At 43.0% G+C, this 25450-nt stretch overlaps 1 protein-coding gene across 1 annotated transcript; it reads right to left on the bottom strand.

The window, feature by feature from the left end:
* Positions 1-1344: 1344 nt before the first annotated feature.
* Positions 1345-2781, bottom strand: LOC120047641 (GSK-3-binding protein-like). The gene has a single exon (XM_038993186.1). The coding sequence runs from the start codon at positions 2663-2665 to the stop codon at positions 2177-2179; it is 489 nt and encodes a 162-aa protein (XP_038849114.1). The 5' UTR covers positions 2666-2781; the 3' UTR covers positions 1345-2176.
* Between the last annotated feature and the right edge of the window lie 22669 nt (positions 2782-25450).

Here is a 25450-nt window from a genome sequence, read left to right as displayed (position 1 = left end):
CTACACACACAGGCAAGGCCCAACAATTTCCCCAAAAAACATATTGAACAGGGGTTAAATGTTTTTGAGCATTAATTGATGGAATAAATAAAGCAGTACCATTTAAAATGGGGAAAGTGTAATCACCTATGAAACTACACTTAACAAAAATATAAACACAACATGTAAAGTGTTGGTCCCATGTTTCATGAGCTGAAACAAAATATCTCGGAAATATTCCATACTCATGAAAAGTGTATTTCTCTCAAATGTTTTGCACACATTTGTTTACATCCCTGCTAGTTAGCATTTCTCCTTTGCCAAGATAATCCATCCACTTGATAGGTGTGGCATATCAAGAAGCTGATTAAACAGCATGATCATTACACAGGTGCATATTGCGCTGGGGACAATAAAAGGCCACTAAAATGTGCAGTTTTGTTACACAACACAATGTCACAAGTTGGTATAACCATGCCAGCCCAGGACCTTCACATCCAGGATTGTCTGACAAGCCACCCTGACAGCTGATGAAGCTGTGGGTTTGCGCAACCGAATAATTTTTGCAAACTGTCAGAAACCATCTCAGGGAAGCTCATCTGTGTGCGCTTTGTCCTAAACCAGGGTCTTCACCTGACTGCAGTTCGGAGTCGTAACCGACTTCAGTGGGCAAATGCTCACATTCGATGGTCACTGGCACGCTGGAGAAGTGTGCTCTTCAAGGATGAATCCCGGTTTCAACTGCATGGAGCAGGTATCAGCGTGTATGGCGTCGTGTAGACGATCGGTTTGTTGACGTAAACGTTGTGAACAGAGTGCCCCATGGTGGCAGTGGGGTTATGGAATGGACAGGTATAAGCTACCGAAAACGAACACAATTGCATTTTATCATGACAATTTTAATGCACTGAGATACCATGATGATATCCAGAGGCCCATTGTCATGCCATTCATCCGCCGCCATCACCTCATGTTTCAATGTCGCAAGGATCTGTATGTCAGTTCTTCCATGGCCTACTTACTCACCAGACATGTCACCCATTGTACGACAGTATGGTCCACTTCCCGCCAATATCCACCAACTTCGCACAACCATTGAGGAGCGGGACAAAAATTCCACAGGCCACAATCAACTCTATGCGAAGGAGATGTGTCGCGCTCCATGAGGCAAATGGTGGTCACTAGATACTGATTACCTTATGAACTCAGTAAAATATTTGAAAATGTTGCATGTTTATATTTTTGTTCGGTGTACGTGGGGCAGCGTTTTGTATAGTAGTGTGTTGACAGGCTTCCCAAATGCTGCAGTTACTAGCTATATTTTATTGGAACCTTTATTTGATGGCGAAAAGCACACACACCAAATTGAAAAAAAACACCGTGTTTATTTTAAGACACCAAAAGGCCTGAATACTCAGGAACATTATGAAATACTTCGTTGCGAAGTGGTCATGGTAAATAACTTGACACAGACAATTGGAAAATGATAAACACAAATCCGCATTGGAATTATAAGGTTAAGCACAACAGTGTCCCATCATTATGAAAAATACACAGCCCCCAGACAGTTCGAAGAGACATTTAGTCAACCATTTGAAATGTCGCCTGCCTCAGTCTCTTACACGGTTTGGTAGCTGGTTGTTGATCCCGTTCCTTCTTTGTGAAGGAAATACAAAGCTGCCGTTGGTGTTGGGTTGCCGGGGACGTTTGGAATCCACCCTGGCATGAGTGTGGCGCTAGCCTAGCATGCTAACTAGTAACGTAAGACCTTGGTTTAAATCGGCTCGTTTCAATTTTAACGGACAAAAACAAAAAAAGGCAATGCAGGCGGCCTGATTAGATTTGTAAACAAGGTCAACGTAAAGCGTTCACTATGTTTACATAGTATTCACTTGGTTTACATAACTAGCTACTAACTAAGACAACGAATAGTGGAAAGGAGAGTCCCAACCCATAACAAAAATCTAAATTAACAATCAAAAGGTGAAGTGAGTTTCAAACATGGCTACCGTTAACTAATTGGCTAAATGAAAAGCCTAAATTAGCTGTCACAAATTAGACATGCTAACGTTACCATCATAACATATTTAATCGTTAAACATTTATAGTATAACGTTATAGCTAGCTAGCTATGTCAGCAAAATAGTATTTTCGTTTTGTCCGTAACATTTCGATAATGAATACATTGTCCGCATCATCAGCACTGCAGATTGTCCGAAAGATCTCCACACTCCGTCGTAGAAAACTGCAGCCGCCTGACTGCTTCTTTGATTAGATTCCCAGACAATATTAATTCCTGAAGTAACTGATGTGGGTCGTCGTTCTCGACAGCTGCGCTGATCCTCTTTCGGTTCCAAGGTTTGAAATTGTCCCACTCCTGGTTACTTGAGCCAGGGAAGCTGTATGGACTAGCTCTGTTACTACGTTGCCCCCGGTTTCGAAGTCGTATGCAGCACCCGGTTCGTTTTTGCAGGGCCACGCCATTGTTGTTGTTGTTAGCTTGTTTGATGTTGCTACTGCTGCAGTTGCCGGTGAGACCGTGGAGACACGACATCGTCTTTTGATTAGCACTATTGTTGTGAAGCTGCAGCGCCTCGCCGATTTTCGTGACCAAAGCGTCCACTTCTTTCGAATCGACGGTAACAGATTGCTCCAAGAGGATGTAGTTCTCCTTTCGACAAGGCATTTTGTTGTATTTCGTGTGTTTCTTAGCTGTATTTTCAAAATGAATGGGAGCCTATTTCAGTTCCTTCCTCTCACCACGTTGCTCCGCAGAAAAGCAAGCAAGTAACCCTCTCGATATTTTGTAAACAATGGATGACGTAGGATCCGGAATGTACCATTTCCAATGTGGGTGCGATCATCATTGAAATTATTTCAAATAGTGGGAATCATCATTTCTATTATTTTCCGTACAAAGTATTACATAATACATTTTATTACAAAATTCCGCATGTATGACATACATTTTCTGAACACAACTCTGACTATTCATATCTTATTTAAAGACCGACAAGCACGATTCCCCTGATTATATTCAGTCTTGGCACATCTAGCCAACTGGACACGTAACTCGTAACTGTCTAGCTATGTTATGTGGGTCAAAAGAACGATGTTTTTAAAACAACCTCATATTGTCATACACCTGACTTATTTCTTGGTGCAAATTGCTATATTCCACAACCCATGAAATCAAAAACCTTTGACTGAGAAGTATTTTATCACAGTTAGCTATCATTCAATTGTTTTCATGCAATATTATTTTCAATATCATCCCTCCACTCTAAAATGCTTCATATTTCAAATGTTTAACGAAGATTTGCTGGATTGTTGAAATAACCATAATTGATTAATGTTCGGATTATATCAATTACAATTATTACATTATGGTAATAAACAAAACAAAAATTGTGGGCATAATTTGTGCAGATGTACCTGTAAATGCATCAGAATACACGATCTCTTATGCGCAAAACGTGCTGTATGCGTTTGATTTACATCAGTGGTTAGAACATGGAGTACGTTTCTGATTTCTCCGAATCGTACTGAACTCAAACGCTCCAGTCAAAGAGCGCCCTCATGACCATATAAGGGGCGACTATCGTGTTCACGTGGTGCGTGTCTGTACTACAGCCTGTCCCTAGCCCCTTCATGTCATTCGGGTACGTGATAGATTTACTTAACACTTCGCAAGGCTTAAAATAAAGTCAGTATGGGTAGTGGATGTAGTTTATACTTATAAGATGTTTACTAGGTTCAGAGTACAATGCAATATCGATTTCCTCATTCTCTTCCGCTATGACTGAGACATACAGTAAACAGCTGGCTGGTCAACAACAATTCCTGTTTGTCTCAACAACTATTCCTGTTTGTCTGTGGTCTGCACTAGCAGCTGGTTGTGTTCCTGTTGCAGGAATATTCCCATTTTACTAGTATGACTCTATCCTTGTCGGGGAGGGGGAGGGGAACTGGGGAAACAGTGTATTGAGTGTATAGTGTCTATTCATTTGACTTTGATAGGACTTGGATCTCTGCCAAAGCAGAGGGTCATTGGGTTTCTTCCTTCCATTGAGTATGTGCTGACCCCATATAAGGCTCTTCCTAGTATTGCATCCACTGAAAAACAATAAAATAACTATTACATTGTTCAACATAAATAAACCCTGAGCTAACAGTCAAGTTACTCATCCGAGTTTGACAATGAGATCCTGACCTATGGGACATACAGTTCAGAGATTACATGACAGACAGACAGACAGAGCCCTTTTGTAATGTCTCATTTGGGCTGAAACTCAGCAAAAATATGTAGTTGGCTTCAGTAAATATTTGGTAGAGTTGAACTTGATGGATATGTAATGTGATGCTCCCAGAGATCTTGTATTAGAATAATTGACCTTTATCATATATCTTTGATTCAGTAAAAGAGAAGAGGGCATCCTCTACTGTTTATTAATATACCATTTTTCCAATGAATAATTTGGCCCTCTGGTGTGTTTACCATGAACTGAACTTCATCTACAACTTCATCTAAAGTGCAATTGACTATCCAGCTCCCTATCACATGGCAATGTTTGCATTGTGAACATGATGCAGTGAATGCCATTGGCTGTAGGACTCACTTGGCAGAGCTGCAGTGCATGCTGTTACTTGAGAGAAAGCAACGCTCTACAACCTTCAGCCAATCATAAAGCTCTCTCACCATATGAGATTGATCAACAAAGATTACATGCTGTCACCCGATACTCTTTTCAGGAGCATAGTGACCTTACTTCACCTGATTTTCCTATAATTTACAGGCTATCAATCTGTCGAGTCACATAACAGCCTCATAATGCTAAGGGGTTGTGGAAGTAGATTCCTGGCTGTAGAATTCAGTGCTGCACAACTTCTGTTCACAGTTGTAGTCCAGGTACCTTTTTATTTACCACACCCTTTTGTCTGATTTAGAAAGAATGGCACAACAAAAATGTATCATAATGCACACCCAAGTTCTGAAGTACAATTCATGTTTGATCTGAAACGGCTATCAGGGGGTATACTAACTCTGAGAAGGAGGGAGAGTGTCAGAGTCAATTTCACATTAATTTGTCAGTGCTGTGAGTACCATCACCTCAACCGGAACTCCCAGTTTGCCCAAAAGACAGCCAAACACTAAGCTCCACTTTTGCCTATAAACAGCGTAGCTTGTTTTCCACCCTTAATTTAGGTCCTTAAATGTCATGTCTAATTTGGTTAGGGAGAATGCATGCGCTGTGTCAGTGATTAAGGGATCCTGCTCAGAGGCGGTGGATAGTTTGCTCGGCGTGCTGTTGCTCCATGGTGCAACTATCAACTGGGTCCCCATAGAGAGTCAGTTCTAGGAACCTGCTCCATGGAGAAACAGACAGTGTGTTGGACAAAATCTTAGACCCTGTATGCTGACATAACTTCCTCAGTTGATGACTCGGTAATGCATGTAGATGCGTGACAGTAATTGGGATGGATGATGCTTGTACTAGATAGCTGATTGAAATGAGATGTCATTGAAGGAAGGGATTAACAATGACTCACTACTTAATTACAAAGTGTTGTAAATTAACAATATTTTAAAATACTTTAAACAGTTTCTTACCCCGAAAGATGTCCACAGAATGATGGGGGTAAACTATCTGGATGTTAAATGGCTGACCCTGAAATCGCATGCTAATAGTAGTAGCGATTTCCAGGTCAATGTACTCTTAGTCATTTAGACTAAAGTTAGCTATTGCAGGCAACTACAGCCAACTTACAATGTCAGAAAACTATTTAAGAACATTGACATTTAAGCGACCATATGGACCTACCTTTAAAAGGATAGTACAACCAACTGACAAATGTAGGCTACCTAATATTATCGGTAATTAGCACAATAATGTGTTGCCATAACTTGGTTTGAAGTTACTTTTATTTGATTTAGGCATACTATTTGGAGCATTCTTACAGAGCTCCTGCTTCATCCATTACTTTGCATTAAACTATTCTAATGCTATACTGTGTGTATGAAATCTAAAACATATGTTTTGGTTGTATGTCAGACCTTGCTCTACTGCTATTGGTGTAAAGATCTGCATTAAAGTAAACAGAGAGCATTGTTGGACCATTGCATAACATTCAATACACAGCACCACCAAATGACCCCATACAGGTTTGTACTGTACATCCTGTTTCACTGAGAGTTGTGTAACCCGTCTGCCTCTGGATTTCTGCCTCTCAAAGTCATGTAAGGTGAAAGTACAGTAAGAGACATTTGGGAGGTGCCTGCTTCTGAAATGCTGTTCTCTGCAATGAGGACCATAATGAGTATGGAAAGGTTTATTTTGAAATGCTACAAAGGAGCAAGAGGTCAACACAAGCACTATAACACTAATACTATTATTACTACTAATGTTAGTAATAATAACACAAGTAAAACTGAAGTATAAAACAAGGTTCATATATGCCACTTAAGCATTCTATAAACAGAGAAAGAGGAGAATAGTAGATTAGAACATTAATTAGATTAGAACATACCAGAACATGCTGTGTTTATAGAACAGATATCAAATACATAGACTAAACATAGAAATAAAGGACTTGAGGGTCATATTCCAGAACGTGGGGGCTGCTGTAAAATAATCTACTTCAAAGTGTGAGATAAGGATTTGAGAAGTGTTATTGTATGAATGTTAAGAGCCACCATTTCCCCACATTTCAGTTGAAGGCATTCAGATGTACAACTGACTAGGTATCCCCCTTTCCCTTTCATTTATAATACTTTATCAATGGTTCTTTTTCTTTCATTGTTGTCAAAGCACAAAGCATGCTACTGCCAAGTAACCTAGGCGATAATCCTTGTGCTTCACAGTACATTTGTCAACATAGGGAGAGTGTGTGAGTTCCTGTGAGTGTAGATTCGTAGTCCTATCCTCTTTGCAGTGGGCTAGCTGAGATTAGCGAGACATTTTCCCACTTCCTGCTAATGCTAGTGAGGCGTTTCCTTGGTACACAACCAAACACACTGAACAAAGTGCTTAAGGCATGAAAGAGCCTTGAGTTGTTCGCACAACTTTACCAAAGCTTCCTTTTGTGACCCCTTTACTTAATTCTGCATATGTTTTTTTTTTATCCTACAGGAATTGCACATTGGGGTATTCCATAGAATTTATATGGATTAAGGATTTGAAAGTAGAGAATTGGAAACTGATTCTGATTCTAACAACTCTTCCTCAAAAGATTATCCAAAAAATGGTCCAATCTGCTCCTCCCAATTCCCAAGGACAACAGACCTGCTTGGATAACAGGGTCTGTGCTCTAACACTGTGATTGAATTAATCTATTTCTCTCCTTTACTTTTGTCCCATTTGATTGATGGATTAGTTGGATATGTATCCGTTATTGTTTTCCCCTATTGCCTCCTGCTGCTTTGGAGAAGTGGTCATCATGAAGGAAAGCAGATAAGGAAACAATGCTCTTTAAGCCAATTTAGATGCAGCCAGGGGTTTGGAAAACCTTGAGCACAGTGAACAAGAAGACATCTTGTTAGAACAAGCCTATTCAAGGATGTAACTGTCTACTCTGGGCAACATGGAGGATATGGAGATAGTGAACCAACCACATGGGTTTGCTATTGAAATGCCTGCATGGTGTTGACTGTTTTTATTGACCTCCCAATGCTTCACACTGAGCAAGCATAATCCCTGTGTATTTGTGTTCATTTTGTTTTTATGTAGGGTGTTTGTGCATCAACAGTGCGAGTGTGTGGGGGTGTTTAATCAGGCTCTCAGATCAGTGGATCAGAGTCACAGGAGGGGTTTCTAGTTGCTATGAAACAACAATACATTAGGAGATTAATTTAGTATCAATTCCAGGGCTGTTTGTGAGAGCGGCTGTTTGTATCTGTGTGTGTCATAGGGGAAATCCATTTGAATTCAATCCGTTTTTGAAATCACCCCTTTTAATTTGAACGAAACCTTCCATACATACATGCTCAAAGTGACACTTTGGACCTGAATGCCAAAACATTCAAGAGATAAAAGTGCTCAAAGTTGACCCTTTTGCATACCCCACCATACCATGAGACATCCATCCATGTCTTAATCACTGGAAAAGATAAATGGTTGAGATTTAAATAATTTAAAAGCTTACAAACAGGGTTGTCAAACTATTATATAATTTATTGAAAAAAATCATCTGAGGTTGTTGTGTTGTGCCCGCCATCGGTTGAGACACAACATGCTCTTGAATACAGGGCGGGTATCATGTGAATAAAATAAAAAATTGAAATGTCAACTTTCAAATGGTACTGCAAAAATGGTTGGAGATCCACATATCAGATAATGTTGACTTGAATGGGAATAAATTATACTGTTAATCCTCCATAGAAAACCTATTGAAATCATAGAAATATAGATAATAGAATAGACTTGACCATTTACATAAGTCAGGGGTGTCAAACTCATTTTGCCCTGGGGCCGCATTCGGTTTTCAATGCGGTCCAGAGGGCTGCACTGAAAATGTGTTATTTCCCCGCTGTTAAAATATGATAAAAATAGTCCCCTATCCATGTTATTTTTCATTTTCTATGCTTCCTGACTGTCTAGCCTTCATTTCAGTGATTGTGTGAGCTGAACACGGTCAATAAACTGTATGAATGTAGGACCATTATCATTTCTACACAATTTCGATTTGGTTTTAGTCATTTTAAAGTATATTAAGTTTGAGCACCGTTTATCTCCTGAATGATTTGGCATTCAGGTCCAAAAAGTCCCTTTCTGACCACTTCTTCCATGGGCAACCATGTATGGAAAGTTTTGTTTAAATCAAATGGGATGCTGTCAAAAAGTGATTGAATTCAAATGGATTTACGCCATAGTGTGTCTGTTGTGGGAGCTGTGGGGCTGTAAGGCTACATGTGCATTCACCATACATTCACCATGCAAATTCAAATATTTGCTCTATAGGGCTCTATAGGGCCATTTACAGTTAACCAATTCAGGAAATTATTCCTCATAGAAATAATGGCCGATTTCTTTTATTTCTGAATTGAATTTGATTTCACTTCATGAATTGATAGAATTCAAAATAGAATTGGCTCCATTGCTAGTTGATATAGACCCATGGTGCGTTTATTGCCCCTTTTTAGTCAGCATTCATCTTCCCCAGGCTAGCATGGTGATCCTCCACCCAGTCAAAACAAAGCCAAACGGGAGCCTGGGAAACGAGCTGGGGAGAGAGGGAGGCAGGAATAATACCAGGCTTGCCTAGAGGGAGGGTGTTTCTCTCTCACTCTCAGAAAACCTCACCCTGGACAAATCCTGGGACTGTGATCTGATTTGGTGTGTATGTGAGATTACAGGAGTTTAGAAGGAGACGGCGACAGTATAAAGCTCCGTGTGTGTGTGTGTGTGTGTGTGTGTGTGTGTGTGTGTGTGTGTGTGTGTGTGTGTGTGTGTGTGTGTGTGTGTGTGTGTGTGTGTGTGTGTGTGTGTGTGTGTGTGTGTGTGTGTGTGTGTGTGTGTGTGTGTGTGTGTGTGAATTAATACACATATCCATATTCTTTATGGAACATGATATTTATTTTTTGGGATTAAATGAATAATGAGAATGGAGGTTTCCATTTCAACTCAGTCGTTTCATTTTCTGATTGAAACTAATTTCAGATGAAACGTCTTAAATATCCCAATGATCAGAAATTCCAATCAAGATTTTCCATTCACTAACCGAGTTGACTGAGTTGATATGGGACTGATGCCCATTGTTTGGCACATTTGTTTTTGGTGGGCCACACTTGTCACACTCATTTACTATTTCTAAGAATCCCTCCCTTTGGCCCCTCCCCTCTCTCCCCTCCCACCCTTTCCCAGGCTTTTTCGGGCCCCCGTGTCGTAGTGAAGGCCAGGTTTGTGTTGTTGGCCGGCAGGAGCACGTGTTCCAGTGAATGCACCGATTGCCCTCTGATGCTGGCCCGCTGCCAACGCATGAGCCAATTGGCTATGTTTACTCTGCGCAGAGTCTCCGTTCTCCAGTCCTGCTCCTGCGTTCACTGTCCTGCTTTTTCACCATATCTTATTATCTAACTGTCACAGTTTCTCTCCCTCTCTCTCTCTGGCCTCACCCCAGTACAAAGGGCAACAGTGACCGTAGCAGTGAGAGGAGAATGCTACCTTAGGAATGGCTGTTGTTATCGATGAGCCTTCTGTCTACACCTAGCATTGAAGTTGGATTGAGGCCCACACTCAGTAAGATCCAATTATAATAGCCGGTAAGATCATGCTGACCATTGCCAGAGGTCGACATCGATGCACTGTGTGCGTGATATGGTCTAGTGTGGAAAGTGGACTCATTAGTCATTAGACATGTCCAAGATTTAAATGGATCAGTGTTATGCAAAATAGGCTCGTCATCATCCACAGCAACATATACGAATACAGTATGTCATCAGCTTTTCCCAAACAGTTTGTTCCTTGAATACACTGGTCAAAACCTCCATGTTGTCTCTGTAGGAAAACACATCAGGCAAACATGACCCGTCACCCAAACAAACAAACAGGCCCAACAAGGAGAGAAGTGGCATTGAACTTCAGAGTAAATAGAGCCATCTGTTTTGAAATAGGGGACCCTGGTTCGAGGCTATTTCAGTCGTTTGACCGTCTGGGCTCTTTTTTTCTAAGTATAGCCATTGGTACACAGCTGGCTTGAGTGAGACATTTTCAACAATATGGCCATGGGGCCGGTGGGATGGGTCAAGCGTCACCCAGTTTTAGACCCACAAGGCTGTGAGTTATGACAGAGCTTGTTGGTACATAACTCTATCATGGCCACTGTATTCTGCTGACGAACACATTTAGCACAGATTGTAAAGTGCCTGGTGAATGATGTCCGCCATGTTGTCTGACTAAAGGTTATGGAACTGAGTCCAAACAGACTCTGAAGCAGGGCACAAACAGCGAAAGCTTTATCGTGTAGGACGTGTCGGTACGAGGGCAGACATTTTCTGTTTTTCTAGAAACTCTCCTACCTACACCTCCCCCTTCTTTTTCTCTCTGCTTGTTGCCACATGGCTCTCTGCTGGTCTCCTTCACAATGGTAGAACATTCAAGAGAAAAACGTTTTTTTAATGGACAGAACTGTACACAGCCCCTATGCAGGGGCCCCAATAATAAAGTGTTACACAACATTTTCATATCTAATCATCTGCTGTTCTGTCTCCCATGACAGCAGAGTACGTTATGTTTTCTCAGCATTCAGAGTGGGATGGAGTATATTTGGCTCTGGGCATATCTATCTATCTATCTATCTATCTATCTATCTATCTATCTATCTATCTGTCTATCTGTCTATCTGTCTATCTGTCTGTCTGTCTGTCTGTCTGTCTGTCTGTCTGTCTGTCTGTCTGTCTGTCTGTCTGTCTGTCTGTCTGACAGACAGTACATTAACTATTTAACCAGATCCAGAACCAGCTGTCTCCATGTGTATCAGAGGCCCTGTACTCTGCCTACGTTGTCTGTCACACGGACACATGCACACACGCATAGAAACCCTATCCTATCTAGGCTCTGGTGGTCAACACACCAGACAGCGTCCCCTAAGCTGTCCCTCTTCTCAACCAAAAACGCAACAGTATGAGGGAGGAGTATTTTGTCAACATTGGTACAAGATATGCAAGAGCAAACTGAGTGAATACCTCTGTTTTTTAAACTGTTCTCATAAGATAACATTTTACCCCAATCCTAACCATAGAGTATGATGGTTCAAATATATGTTATGTGACCTGGGGAACAGAAAACAAAAAAACAATTATATATTAAAGTAAACATGTTGACATGTTACACATGGTATCCTGAGTCTACCAATCTGACCCACCTCACCCTACAGTCAATAATATGTGTAATCTATCTCTGTAATCATAGACCCAGTCTATGGGGTGACAGGTTGTTTTGCTCGTATGATACTATGTTTACACACTGCCAAAAGGCACCACCAGTAATCAGATGAATATATCATGAGACCAGCGGTTATACGAGGAAAGCTACAACAAACAACCTCCTCCTCCCCCTCCTCTTCCCTGTCTCCATTGTTTTTCATAGCGATTGTCCGGAGGATGTCAGGTTCACTGCTGTACAAATCCATCTTGGTATATGTAGACACACACTGAAAGATATCTCTGAAGAGTTGTAGTAAACATTGACACGTTTCTTGGCTCCACCCTCTCACCATAAGGAAATCTACCCGAAGAGATACTGTTTCCTTGTGATTGGCTAGTTTTCTTACTTGTGATTCAATTAGTTTAGATTTTAGTTGCTCTCTCAACAACTGCTGGGTGCACGCATAGAGATTAAGATAGAGGACTCATCTTTATATCTGTGACAGCATGGGCAGTGCAATTGAGGCTACAACCCATAGGAATCCCCACCCAGTTGACCACTTTAAAATGGAGGAAGCATGGTGGAAGCCGTCAATGGTGCTGCCCAAGATAAAACAGCCTTTTAGCCACTAGAGTCCTCTATCATTGTCTATGGGTGCATGCTGCATGTGCTGTGGTCATGCCACACCTTTAGGGGAACACCAACCCTTTTCTCTGAACTGCAAGTCACAGTTTGGTGTGTGTGTGTGTGTGTGTGTGTGTGTGTGTGTGTGTGTGTGTGTGTGTGTCTGTCTGTGTGTGCCCGTGCACATGTCTATGTGTGTGAAATGACATAAGAACACTTAAATTCAACCCAGTTGTGTTGAAAGCTGACCAGACTGGTAATAATATACTGCCAGGGTATCTCACACCAACAGACAGACACACACAATCTCATTTTCTCTCGCATACCACAAGGGTCAAACGTAAAGGTCAGATTCGATATCATTTCTTGCATCAAAAACTATTTGTGGATCTCAGTCAATGAAATCAAAACTGAAATGATAGAATTTCCTGTATAACCTGTCATTCAGTCATAATGTGCCTAACATTATTACTGTCATAATGTGCCTCAATGCAAATATAATGAGTCACCGCAATATCAATAGTTATGGTATCATAGTACACCCACAGGAAATAAACATAACTGACACCTGTTTTGAACCACTAGAGGGCAGTGTCTATTTATTGAACGGACTCCACACAGTTGTAGTAGTGCATGTCGATCTTGAGATATTGATTCACCTGCTATTCTCGTAAGATAAAATATATTTTCACTAATCCCATCTCTTTAATGTATCAGCATTTCCATGGACCTGATTAGAATTTTAATTGCAAACATAACTGTCCTTTGTGAATAATCGTCTTTCAACTGTGTGAACCGTTATTGACAACAGCACTGTTATCAGTTATCACAGCCAGACAAACATATTAACAGACTGATAAACATATTGACCGAGGGATGTTGTGATGAAGATATTCAGCCATTCAGCATGCTGTATGGCCCGTGCAGGAATGTTGGGTCATCAACACAGACTCTGGGAATGTCCACGTGTAGGCCCCATCTCTACCACAGGAGGTTGGTGGCACCTTAATTGGGGAGGACGGGCTCGTGGTAATGGCTGGAGCGTAATCCGTGGAATGGTATCAAATACATCCAACACATGGTTTCCATGGTTTCCAGGTGTTGGATGCCATTCCATTCGCTCATTACAGCCATTATTCTGAGCTATCCTCCCCTTAACAGCCCCCTGTGATCTCCACCCATGTTCTGTGTGATGTATTTGCTACTGTGGTTTTCCTAGAATCACACCTATGACCCCAGGAAGGAGGTTGGGTTAGGGTCATGACTTATTATATAACAGTATGGGACACTGGTCCCAGATCCCTCGTCTTAGTGGGAGAGAGTATAGATAGTATGTGTTGTTCAGCACGCCATGGCTCTCTACCTCCCTTGTTGTGTGTGAGTGGATGAATGTTAAAGACTCCAGCCACCCAATCCATAGACTGTTCTTTCTGCTTCCGCACGGCAAGCAGTACAGATGCATCAAGTCTGACACCAATAAACTCCTGAACAACTTCTATCCCCAAGCCATAAGACTGCTAAATAGCTAACAAAATGGCTGCACAGACCTTCACTTTATGCACACTCACAAGACCCTACACACTCACTTCATTTTCTCACACACACACAACATGCGCACACATTTATACTGACTACACACACACACACACACACTATACATATCTACCTTTATTTTTTATTTAACCTTTATTTAACTAGGCAAGTCAGTTAAATTAAGAACAAATTCATATTTTACAATGACGGCCTACCCCAGCCAAACCCTCCCCTAACCCAGATGACGCTGGGCCATTTGTGCTCCGCCCTATGGGACTCTGGATCCCGGCCGGTTGTGATACAGCCCGGGATCGAACAAGGGTCTGTAGTGACGCCTCTAGCACTGAGATGCAGTGCCTTAGAGTGCCGCTGCGTCACTCGGGAGCCCTATTAATCCAGTATCCCTGCAAATTGTAAATATGGTATTGCAACTGACCCTGTATATAGAGCTTACTTACTTTGTGTTATTCTTATATCTATTTCTCGTATGTTGTTGTTCTACCTTATGTTCATTTTAGTATTACACTGTTATTGATTACTGCATTGTTGGGTTTAGAGGTTGCAAGAAAGGCATTTCACTATACGTGTGCACGTGACATTAAAACTTGAAACATGAAACTTGATGTTTGACCAAGGTATGTTTGAGTTTACCCCCAGGCCTTTATGTCACTGCTGGTGTGGTGTGTTTGAGTTTACCCCCAGGCCTTTATGTCACTGCTGGTGTGGTGTGTTTGAGTTTACCCCCAGGCCTTTATGTCACTGCTGGTGTGGTGTGTTTGAGTTTACCCCCAGGCCTTTATGTCACTGCTGGTGTGGTGTGTTTGAGTTTACTCCCAGGCCTTTATGTCACTGCTGGTGTGGTGTGTTTGAGTTTACCCCCAGGCCTTTATGTCACTGCTGGTGTGGTGTGTTTGAGTTTACCTCCAGGCCTTTATGTCACTGCTGGTGTGGTGTGTTTGAGTTTACCCCCAGGCCTTTATGTCACTGCTGGTGTGGTGTGTTTGAGTTTACTCCCAGGCCTTTATGTCACTGCTGGTGTGGTGTGTTTGAGTTTACCCCCAGGCCTTTATGTCACTGCTGGTGTGGTGTGTTTGAGTTTACCCCCAGGCCTTTATGTCACTGCTGGTGTGGTGTGTTTGAGTTTACCCCCAGGCCTTTATGTCACTGCTGGTGTGATGTGTTTGAGTTTACCCCCAGGCCTTTATGTCACTGCTGGTGTGGTGTGTTTGAGTTTACTCCCAGGCCTTTATGTCACTGCTGGTGTGGTGTGTTTGAGTTTACCCCCAGGCCTTTATGTCACTGCTGGTGTGGTGTGTGCCTATGTGTTGGTTTATGTTAGAGGGTCTCGTGCTCTATTGTTTGTGCGCGTGTCCGTGACTGTGTGTGTTTGTCTGAGTGAATGAGTGTGTTTGAGCGGAGGCCTTGTAATGTGTCGACTATGGTTTATGGGTGTGTCCCTGATCGGCTGCTTAGCGCGAGGCAGCCTCGTCTAAATATTAACTACATAAATAACCAGTAGCATCCATGACATCCGTCTCACGTCAGATGACCTCTCTTCAATCAGCACCATCAGAAATCAACACACACACACACACACACACACACACACACACACACACACACACACACACACACACACACACACACACACACACACACACACACACACACACACACACACACACACACACACACACACACACAGCATCAGGTACTCAAACCTCAATGGACTGCTGTGTTATGTAGCAGTGTATCTGTTTTTAGACTGAATAGTTCACACAGGGCTATTTATTTGTCCCCTTCAGCATGAGAGAGGCTAGGGGTCCAGTAACAGGGTGTATGTGCTGAGTCTTTAGAGACCCTTTGTGAAAATGCTTCAGTAATAGTCTCTTTCTTACCTTGGAGAACAACAGTGGAAGTGTTCTCCTCTTCTTTTTTTCATATATCTACTATATTCACCGTTTGTGCGTGATGTACTGGCCGGTTGTATTTTTATACCACACCGCTCAGCAAAATAACACAGGAATCAGGATTTTCAGGGGAATCTCAGTTTAGAATCACATCTCATCATCTTCAGAGAGCGCTTAACAGGGTCGCGCCGCTCGAGTGTGTAAGAATTGGTCGCCCTGGCGTGTGATACTGATAGGTTGGGAAAGCGAACACAACACAATTGGGCGTGCCGGCTGATGAATCATGAGGATTTGTATGACAGAGGGTCATGTTGCTTTACGTTTCATGTGACAAATTCTGCCTGATTTCCCCTTTGTTTCCCTCAATGTGTCACATCGGCAACCATCCATATCTGTTCTGTTTGGATGGGAAGACCCAGGAGGAAGTCAGTGAGCACAGATATGATCCCTTGTACCTCTCACCTCTCTCTCTACCGCAAATTTGCTGTCTCTCGCTCTCTATCATCTCTCTTCTTCTCTCTTTGTTTTCCTTTGTGTCTGTCTCGGTCTCTGTCTCCAGTCTACATTTTTCTTTAGAGCTCAAACTATCCTCCTACTGTGTGCCACACTCTGGCTCCACTGTACAATGACAGGCAACCCCCTGGAATATCATTCTACTGTGGAGGTTTTGTCAGCTCTCAGGCTTCAATAGGCCACGGTCACCCCAAGGTGTTCCACTACACACACACACACACACACACACACACACACACACACACACACACACACACACACACACACACACACACACACACACACACACACACACACACACACACACACACACACACACACACACACACACACACACACCAGAAATGAGGTAGAAACAATGGCAGAGAAAGCCGGGAGCAATCTCTTATGACCTCCCTGTGTCGGGCTTCTCCAAACCCATTAAGGTCTCTCTGGAGAATTTACACCTACACACACATGCGCGCATACACTTTCTCTTACCGTCTCTCTTCCTCGCCATTTGCTTTCATTCAATCCCCCCCCCCCCCTCAATTTGTCTACCTTTCTCTCTCTCTCACCCTGCCAACTATGTCTCTTTCTCCCCCTCTCTCTACACCTCTGTGTCTCTAGGGGTAGTCTCTGTGCCTGCAGCTAAAGCCTGAGGGGCCAATCCATCAAGAGTAGCCTCCCTCCTTTTCGTCCTGCTCTATCCTCTCACCGCCCCCATTAGTTCTCTCTCCGTTAGATATTTCTCTTTCACTCGCTCCTCTCTTTTCCATACGTGTATTCTCTCTCTCTCCCTTTTCAGTTGAAAACGTTAGTGTGTACTACTGGTATGACAAGTTCTGCATCTGTTGGGGAGCATGCTTGAGTTGGCAGACTGCATAAGTTATAGACCACATCAGTTATGACCAGCATCAGTCACAGTCAGCATCCATAGCACCCTGTATCCCTCTGCTGTCTTCCATCTGGGCATGGTCAGAACCTGGATGGGAGACTACCTGGGGAAATCAGTCTGGTGATATACCTTCATATCAGAACATTCATACTTCTACACCCCCAGACCACAACAGTTGTAAAAGCAGACTTCCCATACATCAACGAAAAGACAAACTCTCAAGACACAGACACAAATGTGGAACACACACACACACCCACCCCCTCCTGCTGACCCTCGTCCACCCAGCTCGAACGCAGCCAGTCCAATATGGAGGTGAGTTATGCCTTCATAAAATCCCTATGGTAGGTAATCTGTTAGGAGGCTGGAGCCATACTTTTCTGATCACACTCTCTCACATACAAACTGACAAACACCATCCTCTGCTGATTGCCAAAGGCGAAGGTCAGGCTTTGACGGAATGAGTGCCATTGTTGCAGAAATATCAGTGACAAGTGACACGGATGTCAACCTTCGTGGGAGTTATGAGGCCAGGGTCAGCGAGGGAGTGTATGGATGAAGTTGCCCCTAGACACTGATCTAAGTTCAGTTTTGAGTTATCCCATCTAATGGTTAAGGTTAGAGTTTGGAGAGAGGGATCTCATCCTAGATCTGTGCCTAAGGGCAAGTTCAACCTAGAGCTTCAGGGGATTTAGAGTTACTACATATAACCACCAGAGGGAGACAGAGATGTATTTACTGTACAGATATTTCAGATGCTCTTAATCAGTTTTTTCTTTCTCTGTCAATTTTATTTCTTACTTCCTTTCTTCATCTTTTCCTCTCCTCTTCTCCTTTTTCTCCTTTAGTCCAATGCTTTTTTCTCTCTGAATTTCTCCCCTCTTTAATCACCATCTGTCTATCTTCGTCTCCCATCACAATGTCTCCTCTCTCTTTATCCATTTTTATACTTGCTGTATCTGTATTGTATGTTGGCCATCCTATGCCTTACCTTGGGCAGGAACACACACACACACACACACACACACACACACACACACACACACGCACACGCACACGCACACAAAGCTCATGCCTCCTAGTGGTAGTGGGGATTCAAGTGTGTCTAAGCCCATTGGGAAGGCGCTGGTAATTCTCCATGTCAGATTTGGGGGATTTTCAGAGCATGAGCCTATACCAGCTCCACTACTCTGTTAGTTTGTTTGTGTAGTTACTGTTGTGTTGTAGTACTCTCATATACACAAAGGTAAACAGAACCCCACTAACAAACACATGCACACACACACACACACACACACACACACACCTTCCCCACTCCTCTCCATTCTCCCCTTCCACCTTTCTTCACCCCCTTCCCTAACCCTACATTCCCTCCTCAGTCCTGTACAGGGTCCTGTCGTGGTGCAGATTCAGGTCAGTGTCCCTGATGACACAGCAGAGCGCACACACACACACATCAGACCATAGTATGTCCTGCTGCCTGTCAGCAGTCTGTCTGTGGTCTCCCTAAGACAGTGTGTGTGTGTGTGTGTGTGTGTGTGTGTGTGTGTGTGTGTGTGTGTGTGTGCGTGCGCGCGCGCGCAAGTATCGTGGGTGTGTGTCGATGAGTGTGTAGGGAGTAGCTGTTGGTAGATATCCATTGATATTTCATCAGTTGCAGTATGTACCCCATCTGGGGCTTAAATGTATATTGAGTGTCTAAAGGACATTGGCCTTGCTAGACTCCTGTTCTTCTCTCCTCCACTGTCCATAGATTCTTCTTCTTTTTACACAATCTTCTTTTTACCCAGTACTCTGCTCAATATTAATACTCACAAGTACGCTATTTTGTTCTGTTGTTGATGTGAAGGGAGAGGAAAAGGGATGAGAGAGAAAGGGATTGAGAAAAGTCATGCAAAAAACACAGAGAGGGCAAGCGATGAAGAGAGAGACAGGCAATGAACAGAGAGAGCATAAGAGGAAGAGAAAGAGAGAGAGAGAGAGAGAGAGAGAGAGAGAGAGAGAGAGAGAGAGAGAGAGAGAGAGAGAGAGAGAGAGAGAGAGAGAGAGAGAGAGAGAGAGGGGAGCAGATGGAGAGAGATGACACGATTTACTCCCACTAATGAGTGACGCACTTTTCGGCCCATCAAAGTGCCCGCTGAAAAATCATGGGTCCTCGGCTCCTGTCCCCCAGCCGTCAAAGTGAACCGACCGTGTCACAGGCCCGACTGGCGGGATGAAGGGATGGAGGGAGAGAGAACGAGAGAATGACAGAAAATGAGAGAGAGGGTGAACGAGGGTAGGGGAGATTTATGATATAACATTAAGCAGCCAAGGCCATGTTGTAATAATCTCATGTTCAAATGTTTTGGCAGGCAAGTGCAATGTTGTCCTTGTCTGCTGCAAAACTCTGTTGTCATTGCAGAATGTCAGTGTTACATGTTACTGCTATAGGCTGCATTAACCCTGCCCCTTCCTAGAATCATTTTATCTATAGCTCCATCACTCTTTCTCTCTTTTCTCATCCCTTTTTCCCTCTTAGTCCTACAACAACAGCAGGGATCCTCTCTCCCTCGTTCAGTCTCGCCAGTTCCCTCCACAAACTCAAACATTGAGTAACTTGCTATTGCTTGGGGCCAGTAGTGTGTAAACATGTGTATTGCTGCTTGCCGCTCTGTCAAGGTTAAATTAAAATAACAATTGGGGTGATTATATGTGTATGCGTGTAGTAAGAGTGTATGTGTGTATGCATGTGTTTCTATGTACGCGCGTGTGTGTGCGCGTGTGTGTGTGTGTGTGTGTGTTTGTACAAGTGGGAGAAAATGAACTGGCTCTGCTCGAGCAGCAGAAAATCTGTTACTGCCAGCAGACGTGGCCAGTGCCGCGAATCACATCGGAGTGGAGCAGAATGCTGATCTCCTACCCCTCCTCCTCCTCCTGTCCTCCCTCCTCTATTCCTCCCTCCTCTATTCCTCCCTTCTCTCCTCCTCCCACTCCTCTCATCCTTCTGCTCCTCCCTTCCTCATCCCCCTCTTTTCCTCCTCCTCTACTCTTCCCCCTCCTCCCATCCACAGCAGACAGGATAGATAGACAAACAACCTCAAAATGTGTGGAGCTGAAATGCATAGTGAAGCTGCTGTATGTTTAACTCATTTTAGATGAAGTGCTGTCACGTCCAACTACAATGTGAACGGTTATTGTGGAAACATTGTGTGCTGTGGAGAATGACTATGGTCATGTTGGCTAACCCATGTGTTTCCCCTCTCTGTCTTTCCTTTGATAACCTGCACTGTACTTATCCACCAGTCCCATGGGTGGAGCTCTCCCACCAATGGAGGCTGTTGAGGGGAGGACGGCTCATAATAATGGCTGGAATGGAGTCAATGGAATGGTATCAACCACATCAAACATGTGATTTCCATGTGGTCGATACCATTGACTCCATTCCAGCCATTATTATGAGCCGTCCTCCCCTCAGCAGCCTCCACTGTCTCACACATAGCTTAGGCTTACATTCAGCAGTTTTATGTGACTCCTTCTCCGGTGTCTACAAACATGTTTGACCATCTATCTCTATGTATTAACACAACATTGCAACACTGTGAAGTAGTATTAGCTAATTAGCCAGACAATGCCCATTAATTTTTGAATAGGACTGGTGGAAAGCTTGACTGACCTTCTGAATACAGAACTACTAAGGGGGCCTTGTAAAGAGTAATGCAGCAGACAAAGCTAGAGATCAGTGTCACCAGCCATAGAGCTGAACCAGCCATTCTCTGGACAGGTGTTATTAGCTCTCCTGGTTGGGTTTTATGAGGCAACCCTTACAGCAAGCACCCACTGGATGAGAACATCTCTATAAACACACACCACAGACACACAACAGACACACACACACACACACACACACACACACACACACACACACACACACACACACACACACACACACACTAGGAGCTCCCCAGTATTTCATGATCACTCTCCTTTGCACTCTCAGACCGTGGGCATGTTGTTAGTGTCCCTCATAGAGCCTGTCACCTCCAGACTCACACACTCATTCCCCCTTCTCTGTGTCCGTTCCCCACTCTCTGTCGCTTTCTACAGACACACACCACGCCTGAATATTTCATACTAATTGGACATTTCAGGATGACTCTGCCATAACTAGGAGACGTCAGGATTGCCAGATGCATTATTAAAACTTTCCCTCCGCTCTCTCACCCTCCGCTCTCTCACCCTCCGCTCTCTCACCCTCCCTCTCTCACCCTCCCTCTCTCACCCTCCCTCTGTGTCCTTCTCTCTGTCTGTCTTTTGTGCCCTCTCTTTCCTCGTGCGCTGTGTTCTTCTATTTCAAAAACAACGCATGCTCTTTGATCAGAGTGGCATGGTGAACGTTGCCTTTCCCCGGCCTCGTTTTGTTTATGTGCTGCACAGTGCATAAGAAGTCGAAAAAGAAAGATGGGAGAACGAGTTTTAGTCTGATGTACATAGCTAATGTAGAGGACATCATTACAGACTTATTTCATCATTACTCTGAATGCTGTTTTTCAGCCACGGAAACTGTTGGTATCAGCAAGTTCAGCGAGTTTTCTCTCCAATGCATGGACACATATATAAAAATAACACATGCGCATGCGCACACACAAATGTCTTACACACTCAGACGTATGCAAACACAAAAGGGCCTCGTGCCTCTCTACGCCTGGTGATCATTAAGAAGAATAAGAGACCTGATGTGTGTCCCTAAAGGCCGGGGTGAGGTGAGGTGAGGCGAGAGATAGATAGATATAAAAAGAAGGGGAAAAGAAAGACGTATATTTGGGACAATGACAGAAGAGGACAGGCAAGGATAGAGGGGAAGCGAAGAGGGGGAATGAGGGAGAGAAAGAATAACTGAAGAAAACGGCAAAATGCATAAAGAATGCAGAGCAGACAGCAGCCGTGTCTGGGGCTGCCAACATCCAAATGAGATACCCTGGCATTTAGAATGTGGGGCGAACGCCCAAAATCAACAAGGGGCCATATGAATAATGAACAGAGAAACTTTCTGTTTGTGTGTGTGTGTGTGTGTGTGTGTGTGTGTGTGTGTGTGTGTGTGTGTGTGTGTGTGTGTGTGTGTGTGTGTGTGTGTGTGTGTGTGTGTGTGTGTGTGTGTGTGTGTGTGTGTGTGTGTGTGTGTTCATGAGTGTGCCGCTGGTTCCCTTTGTCATCCTATCAGGCAAGGTCATGCTTACAACTCTCGCTGGCAGCCGTCGCTATCTCTGACTCTCCAGCTCTCCCTCCTTCTCCTCTTTCCCTCTCTCATTATGCACTTTTTGCTCCTTCTGGGAACTTTTTTCACTCTCTCTCTCCCTCCCTCTATCTTTGCCTTTATGTATGAGAATGTACTTTTGTATTGTTTCACAGAACAGCACCTCCTCTGATCTAGGGTGCATCTCAATAGACTAAAGTGCCTTACTCTCATGTCCTCTCAGTTTCATCTGAAGAAAAATATACAGAGTGACACATCAATATTTGTTTTGCATCTGTTCAACTCTCTCAGAGCAGTGCAGATCGAGTATAAGAGATGAAGAGAAACCCTCTGCTAAGTTATTACGGCTTATTACTGATGCCCACCTTAATTCTCCCCATTTCTTGATGGAGTGAATATAGAGTGAAACTTTTGGTGTCTCTCTGAGCTGTGTAGGGACTGCGGATAGAATGGGGGGTTTAGGGCGGTGAGGCAAGTTCTTGCTGATGCACACAGTGTTTTAATCATTGAGTGAAGCGGGTTGGGTCTAAATGAGGCTGACCAGCTGTTAGAGAAGCCTCTCTCACTGACTCAGGTGTTTTTTAAAGGCCTGCAGAAGAAACTCCAATACATACGCCACCAACAGATCCCCGAGGACCCAGTCAGGGTGCAGAGGCATACCTGGAGACAAACTACGAGAGAGAGAGCAAGAGAGAGAGAGTGTTTCTAGCCTGTTCTAGTCTTCTTCCTTCCTTATGTCTCTTGACAGTGCCTTCAGAAAGTATTCACACCTCTTCACTTTTTCTACATTGGTTGTTGATAAGAGAATTATGTTCTCAAGGTACATAACTCAATTTCATTATATTACTCAGTCTGCAAACCAGAATTTGTAAGATCCTGGTCGAATGAAACAGACGGAGGCCCAGCTAAAATAGTCAAAAAGGTTTATTCACGGGAACGTTCTGAAGTCAAGAATACAAAACAATTCATTTTATACTGACTTCCCACGCACCACATTCACACAACCATACGCACACACATACACACAATGTCCTGCTACGCACACACATTCACACTACCCAGCCGACAGAGATTAGGGAGACCTTGTCCTTGAGACGTACTCCCCGTTCTCTCCCAAATCTCTAGTCAGGTCGGCACCGAGCTCAGACAGTCTGTGTTTAAAATACCATAAAGACATATTGTTTTACCCTAATTCTGACTAGGACTACACATTTATTGATTATGATTTTATACATTCTAACCAATTCCATACAATTATATGTTTCAGGGTGGAATATTCTAATCATTCAATTAACAGATAATTCTCAAAAATCATCATTTTTTTCAACGATTTACACAAAATACTCTGTAATGTCAAAGTGGAAGAAACATTTTAACACTTAAAAAAAACCTGACTATGTCTTGATTAGATAAGTATTCAACCCCCTGAGTCAATACATGTTACAATCACCTTTGGCAGTTACTACAGTTGTGAGTCTTTTGGGGATAAGTCTCAAAATATTGGATTGTAAAATATTTGCCCATTATTCTTATTTTAAACTCTTCAAGCTCTGTCAAGTTGGTTGTTGATCATTGCTAGACACCCATTTTCAGGTCTTGCCATAGATTTTCAGGCAGATTTAAGTCAAAACTGTAACTAGGCCACTAGGGAACTTGTTATCTTGGTAGGCAACTCCAGTGTATATTTGGCCTTGAGTTTTAGGTTGTTGTCCTGCTGAAAGGTGAATTTGTCTCCCAGTATCTGGTGGAAAGCAGACTGAACTAGGTTTTCCTCTAGGATTGTGCCTGTGCTTAGCTCTATTCCGTTTCTTTTTATCCTAAAAAGCTCCTTAGTCCTTGCCGATGACAAGCATGCCCATAACATGATGCAGCCACCACCTCGCTTGAAAATATGAAGAGTGGTACTTAATGATGTGTTGTGTTGGATTTGCCACAAACATAATGCTTTGTATTCAGGACAAAAAGTTAATTTCTCTACCATATTTTTTGCAGTATTACTTTAGCACCTTATTGCAAACAGGATGCAGGGTTTTTTGTTTGTTTTTTCAGCACAGGCTTCCTTCTTTTCACTCTGTAAATTAGCTTAGTATTGTGGAGTAACTGCAATGTCGTAGATCCATCCTTATTTTTCTCCTATCACAACCATTAAACTCTGTAAATGTTTTAGTCACCATTGGCCTCGTGGTGAAATCCCTGAGCGGTTTCCTTTCTCGCTGGCAACTGAGTTAGGAAGGATGCCTGTATCTTTGTAGTGACTGGGATTAATAATACAAATGAATGACATCACCATGCTCAAATGGATATTCAGTCTCTGCTTGTTTTATTTTTACCTATCTACCAATAGGTGTCCTTCTGTGTGAGGCAATGGAAAACCTCCCTAGTCTTTGTGGTTGAATCTGTGTTTGAAATTCACTGTATGTGTGGGGTACAGAGATGAAGTAGTCATTCAAAAATCATGTTAAACACAATTATTGCACACAGAGTGAGTCCATGCAACTTATTGTGTGACTTGTTAAGCACATTTTTTTTCTCCTGAACTTTAGGCTTGTCATAACAAAAAGGTTGAATACTCAGAGAAAGAAAATCCACTTTGACATCGTGGGGTACTGTGGGGAGATAAGTGACACAAAATCTAAATTGAATCGATTTTAAATTCAGGCTGTAACAAATCAAAATGCGGAAAAAGTTGAGGGGTGGGAATAATTTCTGAAGGCACTGTATGTTACTGTCGTTCCCCCTTTTTCTACACTATGTATACAAAAGTATGTGGACAACCCTTCAAATTAGAGGATTCGGCTATTTTAGCTATAGCCGTTGCTGACAGGTGTATAAAATTGAGCCCACAGCCCTGCAATCTCCATAGACAAACATTGGCAGTAGAATGTCCTTCCTGAAGAGCTCAGTGACTTTCAACGTGGCC

Source organism: Salvelinus namaycush, chromosome 5, assembly GCF_016432855.1.
Source record: "Salvelinus namaycush isolate Seneca chromosome 5, SaNama_1.0, whole genome shotgun sequence".
NCBI classification, from domain to species: Eukaryota; Metazoa; Chordata; class Actinopteri; order Salmoniformes; family Salmonidae; genus Salvelinus; species Salvelinus namaycush.
Note: the sequence above shows the minus strand (reverse complement) of the source record. Positions and strands in the feature narration are given on the sequence as shown.